Genomic DNA, 10,292 nt, shown 5'->3' on the forward strand with positions numbered 1-10,292 from the left:
AATCTGGAATAGCTGGAGGTGAACTATCATGAGGAGCAAGTGAACTGTCATGAATGAATCCAGCACTCTGAAACTGAATGGGCTTAGCATAGTCTGGAATATGAAAGGACAAGTCCTTGTCATATCCAAGACCAGTTCTGTGCTTGTTGTGGACAAGCTGTTCCCAAGGTCTGATGATAAGCTTGGGAAGTGCAGACTGAGTTTCTGCATCTGTATATACAACTGCTGCTTTATTTAAATGAACTGTAACATTATTAACATGCTGCTGATGGGTGGTTGTCTCAATGTTCTGAACAAAAACAGGTTCAGAATGGTGTCTATTTTGATGTAGCTCTTCTTGTTGTAGCTGTGATTCAATCTGTAAAAAATCAATCTTTTCCTGTGCATTATATAAGCATGTCTGAATTTCTGAGAGAGATCTTTTGCTGATTTGGAATGTTTCATGATTAGAGGAATATATCAGAGTTTTTAAGAACTCTAATATTTCAGTAATTTGAGGCATATTCTTCATTGTCAAAATTACACCCCTTTAAAACACTGATTACAACTATGACCCAATGAGTAAAAGTAACACCCACTCACAATACAAAGACACAGAAAAATCCTTTGTAAATTTGCAGCAAATGATTAGTGTGCAATATAAAAGATTACAATCAGTTCACCAGAATCTTTATGCAGCAGTGGAATCAAGGAATCAATGCACTATAATGAAATCTAAATACAAAGCCACACTGGGGCAGCAACAACTGCAAACTTGTTTGGATCCTTCAAGTACTCCTTCACTTTCAAATCAGCGTCAGCAACAAGTTCCCAGAATCCAGGTTCTTTAAAACGGACTAGTAACATGCATCTCAGCTTTTTACCCAAATCAAAAACCTCAATAGCTGGCAATTTCACAACTGTACCATTGCATGCAGAAGCTTATCTTTCATGTGATTCAAAATCATTCACCATTGATTTCATCCTTTCATTAAAAGCCATCATATATGGAATTATCTCAATTCCAATATCTACTCATCAACGGGCAAATTCATAACTTCTTAAACCCAATGACTCAAATCATTCAAATGCTCATAAACATCATTCATATATGACCAAAATTCAATGAAACAATGTGCCCATGTTTTAGTATTCAATTTAACATTATTTTAATCAATGAAAGGCCTGGACTTGTCCTTACTCAATGCGCCCTTGAACTTTTAGCAGTGGTACAAATGATCCCCAATGAATCTCAGCCTCCTAAAATGATGAAGAATTCGGTCTTCCAGGCATCCGGAACTCCTACATAATATATGCCCTTGGATTCAAATAAGAAAATGCTTTCGGCCTACAAGAATGAATGGCTCTTTCCCTATCAAGAATGAATGGTTCTCGGCCTATTGTAAAACGCTACCATAATTATAAACAGAGTCTTCAAAAAATATTTAACACAAAGGCATCACACTGTCAGCAAAAATGTTTAATGCAGAGGCAAGTCGTCTCCAGAGGCAAGTCTTGAGCCAACGGCTTGTTGCAACACTCAACCGTGGTATATTGAAGCCCCCGTCTCGGCTTATATTCTGAAGAATTCTTTATAACCCAGGATTCTGTAATAAGGTTGAACACCCAAATAAAAATATAGCAACACGTACAAAAATAATACCGTACAACAGATGTCTCCAAACAGCGTGCATAATAATTTAAGAGTTTCAGTAGCCACAACTCACTACTTTAATAATAATTATGACAGCCATTGCTCAGAGAAATAGCGTGGCAAATCCAGAAAGGATAGCCATGAAGATGGTTGCATCTGATGAGACACTGTGAGAAGCACCGGACTTGCTGGGGCTCGTACCTGGGGCACTTCCTGAACTAGATGGTGTGGCAGTAGACGTGCTCGATCCGGGAGCCAGAGACGAAGTGGATGTAGCCGAAGAAGACACAGGAGCCGGTGATGGCGAACTGCCGGGAGCAGCTGCAGTGGAGACCTTGATGCTCACCATATGGCCGACGGCACAGTGGCCGGAAACTGCACAGATGTAGTAATGGTGGCCGGTGGTGTTGAGAGTAATGGAGGCCGGGCCTGTCTCGTATTTTTCCAGGGGACTAGTCGTCACGCACTTGTCGTAATCCGCCTTGCTCACTCGATAAACTTTGTGCACATTTGTAGCGAATTTGAACACGAGGATATCACCGAGCTTAAAGGTTGTGGCCTTAACCCAGTAGGTGTACAGAATGATAGAGGCAGAGCAGAACAGTGCTAAAGCATTGGTATTCGATGGGTATGCAAGGCGTTATCACTCAGAGAGAATTAAAGCCGTTAAGGCAAAAGAAATCGGCCTGCGCAGGAGCTAATTCAAAAAATGAATGAACCTCTCATTGTCTCTGGAATCCTTATCATCTTTGGGCAAATGGCGGAAGTAAGAATGAGAACAATAATCTACTAAAACGCGTGGCAGATTTGTTCTATCTCATGCACTCCAAAAATATGCCTCAACTCTGTCCCCTACAGTTCGGAGAGCTGGTAATGAAAGGGAACAAGATATCACCTTAAACACCCGAGCACAAGGATATTTGTAGGAAATTCTCGACTCTAGAATCCAAGTTTTCACGCCAAATCAACTGAAGAATGCAGGTTAATATAATGAAAATGTACCTAGAATCCGAGTTTTCACGCGGAAAACACTGAAGAATGCAGGTTTTGCGCAGATATATGCATCAAACCGTGCGATTGCCACTCCACACGTATATCGATACCATCTGATATACATACGCCCAGAAGACTTTCTACACCCAGCCAATTTGCTGCATCTGAACCGGAATCACTAGATCAGTCGGCGCTTGAACAGTTACAAGTTTTTTTTTTTTTTTCTTTCGCAGGCTCTGCAATATCATAGACTTCCTCTACAATTGGCTTTGATTTGACCAAAACTTGAGCAATTGCGAGCTTATTTCTTCTGAGACTCTGCAATGTTATGTACTCCCTCTACCAAACTGACAAAACTGCAAAGCATAGAGATGAGAAATAGTACCGCAATGCTATTCTGACGGCACACAACACCAGTGTCCGCAACTTAAATAGCGGACGGGCGCACCACACAAGTAATCCAGACAAGACACTGGTAGGGATTATAAAAAATTAACTGTAATAATGTCGAATAGCTTCCCATCGCAATTTTATTCAAGAGAATACTGAGCTTTAAAGGGCATTTAATACAGAGGGCCCTGGGGTAAATTTAATCTTCATAACCAGATGATATCACGTGAAGGAAACAATTCAACGGTAGAATAAAATACACAGAAAATGAGCGCAGATGACTGACCATAGCAGTGAATACTGTTACCCTAAATTGCAGGTATGATAGAGTTTTTTCATGCAAATTATCTCGTCGGCGGTGAATATCTGAACAATTCAGGCATGGTTGTAGTAACGTAAGATCTCGGAGGTCATGGCAATCAGGAAAATCGTGAAGGTTGATCGAACCGAATCCTCTTCCAGTGAAATGCCTAATCCATTTGCAGCCATAGAATTGGTTTCACCTACTGCTACTCCGCAAGTGGTAGACGGCAAACGGAGAGGGAGGAGAGGGAGAACAGGCTGCAGAACAATAAATGACTCTTAACTGATAAGCAGAGACCCAATGACACGCAGGACAGAGGCATTATGGCAAACGTTCAGGCAGAGGCGCCAGTGAAACGTTCAGGCAGAGGCGCCAGTGAAACGTTCAGGCAGAGGTGCCAGGCAAACGTTCAGCATTTACTTAAAAAAGCATATGTCAGAGTGCGCAGTCTAGACAAAACGCATAGTCTTGGCAAAAAAACGCATATATGTGCATGAATTTCGATTAGGCACAACAGAGAGATAATCTAAGGAATCGACAGAGTGAAAGCATCAAATTTCTGACTGTCAGTGAATTAATGGAGTGTTATGGACAGTGAACAGAAATGTCATAACTGATATGCACATAGAGGCCACAAAACAAATGGCTCAAATATGAGCAGGGCCAAAATTCGCCCGCTCTTATACCATGTTAAACACACATGGAAAACATAGAATAGGAAAGATAAATCAGTGAGTACATTTTTTATTAACATCAGATATACATTTATAGTACAAATATGTGACTCTTGGGTTTCAGATCCCAAGGTCTCTTGGACTCCTTTTGTCCATTCGACTTCCACACTAACCCACTTAGGATTAGGTGTCCAACATTTTTAAGCAAATATATAATTATTTGTATAGACAACTGCTTACCACTCATTCTTAAATAATACTTTACTTACCTTATTAACTAATTTACCAATGGCTAATTTTTAACGACTAACTTGCAATGATGCATCAATGCTATTTATTCCTACATATGGATTGATTTCTCCCATGCTATTTATTCCTACATATTGATTGATTTCTCATCTTGTCCTGAGGGCAAACCACATTAGTTGGTTTGAAACTTCGACCAATTCCTAATAATGTGATTAATCCGAAAGACTTATATCTAAATTTGATTTATTAAACTTTATAAAATGTAACAAAATTAACGGGTTTGCTTTGACACATTAAATTTAGAGGCAATAATATTTTTAATTTTATCATTATTATTATGTAAAGTGACGTATGATTTCTCATTGATTTAGCTAAGACTTGGGATTTTTATGCCAACCCAAGTTAGGCATAGGTGGTTTTGATTGGAGTTTAAAGCAACCTTAGAAGCCTCTTGTATTTCATGTTGTTTATCTTTCTAGAACAAGAAGTGCATATTCATGGCCATGTTATCAAAGTGAGAAATACTTTCTTATATGAGAAGAATATGATAGGGTGTATTGCATTTAATTTTGAGATTATACGTTACAAGATACTTTTGGATTTGCTCCATTTTTCTTCATAATTCTCTAAAAATGTTGCACCACAAACTTTAAAACCATAAAAGTTAACACAAGTGACGAAAATCACAAAAAAAGTTACTTCTTTTGCCAAAACTAAAAAGGAGTTACTTCTTGTGCCAAAACTAATGGTTTATTAATTTCCAATTGATCTCAAGACTATTAAAAATTTTCCACCTTTCCATCCTTTATTTATCATTTTGTTAATTCTACAGTTCAAATTAAACTTGAAACTTGTGATGAAATTTGATTATAAAATTTGTAGAAAGTCACTTTCTTCCAATGGTTATTGTCAAACATAAAATTGATATAAATAAACATTTTAGATTTAATTATCATAAAATTTCTTTTATCAATATAACAATCATAATCGCGGTCATGATCACATTAAATTAGAGATCTTTGAGAGTTTTAGTTTCCTGATGAATCATACAAATAAAAAATAAATAAACATTATAGAAAAGAAAAATGATAATTAATCTAGCCAGAGTTATGGTTTTAAACAGAGTCGAGTCGTGGGCCATGGCTGTGAATTTGGATCGAAGGTTGTTACACTCGTTGGTGGCAGAGGGAGTAGCAGTTGTCATGATCAGGTTTGGAAAAAATCATTCCTGCATCGAATTGGAAAAGTATTGAGCCTAAGAAATTGAAACGGTTACAGCACTGTCTGAACGCCCCAGGACTCGTGGGAGACCAACCAAGATGCTTTTATTTAAATTTCGCTCTCAAATCCTGCTTAAAAAGTCCAAAAGGATTTTTCTGTGTGGTTTCTCAAATTTTTTTGGGCTTTATGAAACCTATTAATATTAGTTTTTTTCGCATTTAATTATTTTAGTCCATTCATATTTTTACGGTGATTGATAAAAAAAATAAATGCTACATAAAATCGGCGATTTATAAGTGTGTATGTATTATTAGTCCCTGCCATCTGGCATCCGGCAGGGACTATTGTAATCGTTCAATGCCGACTTAGCATTAGTTCAATGCTTTCTCGATCTGTTATACGGCGGTTATACTAAAGTCGTGTGAGGTTTTATGTGCACATAACCAAAGTCGCATTCGGGCTTAAACTTTCTCATCTTATTTGGCCTCTTCCCGAGGCGGAAGAGGCCTGACCATGGGTTATATTGGTTTTAAGGCTGCTGCATTTTGGCTAACCGTAAAAGGGCTTGTTTTAATGTTAACATTAGTTTTGAAACATTAAATGTTGGGATGGGCAGATAGTTACAAGCAACCTATGATAAGTTCATTAGCATAAGTTCATTATCAATCGCAGGTAATTACTACAAGTGTGTTTGCATGTGTTACAGGTGGATGATGCAGCGCAGCTGTGCTCTGCTTTATAATCGTCTTCCACCTGCTCTTTTGTGCGTCGTCTTCCACCTGCTCTTTTGTGCGTCGTCTGCTTTCGTTCTGTGAACAAGGTATCGTCTTCTTAACCAAATGCATCCTCATCTATTTTGAATATATGCTTATACTGCAATTGTCTAGCCTTGAAGGTTGAACGCTACGGACCTGCTGGAGAGGCTGAGAGGAAAGAGGCTCATGTTCGTCGGAGACTCCATCAGTCGTCTGAGCTTTCTTTCTTTGTTATAATGCCTTGCGTCCATGCATCCTCTTGCAGATGTTTCAGGTTCAGGTAAATGTAGCATGACCAGTGCTCAGGCGGCATAGCTCCACCACAGCAACAAATCTATGAGGCCGTTGGGCTCCATCCATGCTGTATTTGCTACTGTCATGATCAGTGTCTTGTTTGGCATCGAAACGTTCCTTCGAAAACAGTGTCTGTTCTGCATGATCCGAGTCTTATTCAACCTGCACAGATAGGTATGAATACTTTTGAGTACAAACTGTAAATTAAGAAATTGTTTTTCACTTTTGTTCTTGAAAAATTCCTTTATATTTCTTGCAATTTATGAAATTTTTGAGGAAATGCACCACATACCCAATACAGACGGTAATTGAGAACCCTAATTTGAAAACGGCAGCTGACAGTTAACATACTGACCGAAATGAATTTATTGCAGGAAGCAGGGAATTACTAGCGCCCAGGATCTCAGCGAATGATTTAGGTAATGAGCGAATGATTTAGGTAATGATGCCCCTACATGTTATGGTTCAAGTTGTTTTGTTTCCTTTCATCGAATGACTGCGGCAATATTATTATTGCTACAATTCACATAGTTCTGGGTTTCTGGTAGGTACAAAACATGGGGTTCAAAATAATTCTCTACATTCTTGCTTGCGACTCCTGCATCTAATCTACAGGGTTCTGAAGCCTATTTTTAATTGGATGTGTTTATTCTGACAGGAAATGCATTGCAGCTAATTCTGGTGTTTACTTAGAAAACAAACAGAGCGAGAAACAAAAAACAAAGTGAATTTGTGAATTTACCTGAGTGTACCCCTATTGTCTGAGAATTCCTGCACGCCATGGTTGCTGCTGCTTAACGATTCTTGCGAGACTTGAGAAGAAGAATGCTTACTACCCGCGACAAAGAATTCCATGGATTCTTCCAAGAACAGCAGATCAAGGTTTCAGACACCCCCAGCGTCATCGCCATCGCCTTCGCCTGCACCTTCGTTCGGGAGCAGGAACTGGAACAGCCCCAGATTCGAATTCGGCGAACAAAATGCAGTCCTTTATATGAGTCTGCGGCGCCCTCAGAAGACAGTGGCCGCAGCCGCATTTCTTCCTTTGATGCCTTCAACAAAGGAACTCGTTTTTACTCTGTCCTTCTCTCTGCTCACCGAATCCACCCTTACCCTTCTTACTGCATTCGATTCAAAAACAGGAGGACTTTGTCTGATATCTAATGACTCCCTAATACCTCTACTTCTCTGCCCAGAAATAGGTCTTCCAGTAGCAACTAAATCGTCTCTTCTCTCCCTCCAAGTCCACCGACCACACCAGTGGAATCTGCCTCGCCGTTTCCCACGCCTGAGGCAATATCAGTGAATCCAGTGCTAGAGAAATACTTACCACCATCAACATCATCGTTTGACGGGTGGAGAGTGGCTTCACGCGTGGAGAGCTACTTCTGAAAGGGCTTCACGCGTGGAGTTTTAATGAGTCATTCGAACGTGCCACATACACCTTTGATTTGGTTCCTAGTCTGTTTCTCGCTTGAGTTCTTAAAAAACATCACTCACGTCGGATAAAACGGATTTTTCTAGAGTTTTATTGTTGGCATATGATTACATAGGGTGATTCCCGAATGGTTAAGGGGAGCTATGCAAGGGGATGAAGCATATTTCATTTGAAGTATTGCTCATGTATCTTATGCTTTAATAGAATATATTTTTATCGTTGACATGCATTGCTAACGACAGCATGAAAATGTCCAGGCTAGAGCATAAATATAATTGCTCATGCATAATGTGCTTTTATATAATATATTTTGATCGTTATCATACGACCAAGTTACACCAAATATAATTGCTCATGCATCCTATGCTTTTATAGAATATATTTTGATCTTTATCATACGACCAAGTTACACCGAATATAATTGCTCGCCTATTTTAGAGTATAACTATAAACTACGACCAAGTTACACCGAATATAATTGCACGCCTATTTGGTCGTGAAATTGTTGCATACAAGCCAAGCAACTATGACATTTATGACTTGAAACGTAATGTATTATTTTTTTTGGTGCCCAATGATTTTGTTTGTATGATGTATGTCTTTTGTTTTCTTTCTTCCCTTCTTTTCCTTGCCATCTTATAACTACACCGTATAATATTATTATAAACTAATGTTGATATAGTATGCTGTTAGACCATGAACCTTTCAGACATAAATTCGATTTGGTTTTTAATACATTTTAAAAAATTTCCAAACGACAAATTTAACCAGCCTGCCAAAGAACGCAAAAAATTACTATTTTACACGGCATCCCACCAGTACCTGCGGCAAGGTTTGCAAGTATCAACTCCGGAGGGTTGCTTCTGAGATTGGTCGATGGGGGCACAACGATATACACAACAAAGCCCTGACTCCATTGTCCAGCGGTAAATGAGTGATGTGCTCTTCTTTATCTAACAAGACAAACCGGAAATCCTTGAGATTTTTGCAACATTGACCAAAAGTCTCCAAGGTTGAGTTGCATATATCTGAAACACAGACGGCAATGTACTCAATAAGAGGGCAGCCTTGAGCTACCAAGGAAAGCCCTTTGTAGGAAATCCAACCTTGTTCGTCCTCCAAAGTTGGGTCATCTACTCCTCGTTCCACTCTAAAACAGGTCCGTATAAATGGTTGCTGCTGCTTAACGATTTTTGAGGAGTAGCATCACTTGGTGCAAGTTTGATTTCAACGATGTTGTATACAGAAGCTGCATTTTGCTTCTTAAAAACTCAGTTCATTGTTTTACTTCACGCAGGGACTCGCTGCGTCGCAGCTCCCCTTGTTTAAATTATGAGTTTTCTTTGTGTGATTTTACGACTTCTCGGTTATTAATTAGATTGTTAACGTGTAATATGTTTAGTTCACTTACAATTAAATTTTTTAACAATATTTTTTTTTAATAATGATTTAATTATTATTATTATTTTTTTGTTACTCAATGATTTATTTATTAATCAAAACAAGAGTACATAGCTATTAAAATTCTATTAGTCTTACTCTGATTAGGCTTGTTGATGAATGTTATCATTATTTAAAAAAAAAAAACCAAAGACAGATTTGAAGTCAAAAGGACAGTACTTAGTTATTAAAATGCAAGTAGTCTCAGTCTCATTAGGTTTGTTGATCAATGCTATCATTATCTTACCAAAAAACAAAAGCAAACATAGATTTGAGGTCCAAAGCCTCACACGCCAAAAGCACCAAAAGACAAATAAAACCAGAATAACACTTGTGACTATGCTTAATCATGAGCAATAATTGATGTTGGATTGTCCGGCCCATTCCCTAAAGGGGGAGGGGGGCGATATGAACACTGAACATGTTGCTCGAAGTGAGCCAACCACATTTCCATCTTCTTGACTTTTTCTACTAGTAGATTCTGACCCCACTAAAACACCACAATCCTTTCTTTGACATGGCATTGAAAGTAATGCAGTTGATTTAGTGTGGAAACGACAACTTCATGCTCTTCCTTTCTGATCTTGTTGTATGCATCTAGGCGATCTAGAACAGACTGGAGTAGGTCACGAAATACATTAGAGTGAATCTTTTAGCCAACAACTCCTATGTGCCCCTGCTTGTAGCTCTGACCTCGCAACCTGACCCACTCCCACACGCCACACTACCTCTCTTACCGCCTCCAACTACACTTCTACCCCACACTGAGCTTGCACCACCTCTGTTCCCACGAGCTCCCAAGGACACTCTAATCACACCTCTAGCAGCACGCCCACCTCGCTTGGGCCTCTCTACAGCCCTACCCCCCAGTGCCATCTTCTACTTGATGCTGGAACCCACC

The 10,292-nt window shown here is 39.1% G+C and overlaps 1 protein-coding gene across 1 annotated transcript; it reads right to left on the minus strand.

The window, feature by feature from the left end:
* Positions 1 to 1,736: 1,736 nt before the first annotated feature.
* Positions 1,737 to 2,750, minus strand: LOC149185703 (uncharacterized). Its single transcript, XM_089409111.1, has 2 exons — positions 2,636 to 2,750; positions 1,737 to 2,239 (listed from the first exon to the last, which is right to left on the minus strand). The coding sequence occupies exons 1-2, from the start codon at positions 2,748 to 2,750 to the stop codon at positions 1,737 to 1,739; spliced, it is 618 nt and encodes a 205-aa protein (XP_089265237.1).
* Between the last annotated feature and the right edge of the window lie 7,542 nt (positions 2,751 to 10,292).

Source organism: Pinus tabuliformis, chromosome 3_1, assembly GCF_031772625.1.
Source record: "Pinus tabuliformis cultivar Carrire ecotype Pingquan chromosome 3_1, CPIR1, whole genome shotgun sequence".
NCBI lineage: Eukaryota > Viridiplantae > Streptophyta > Pinopsida > Pinales > Pinaceae > Pinus > Pinus tabuliformis.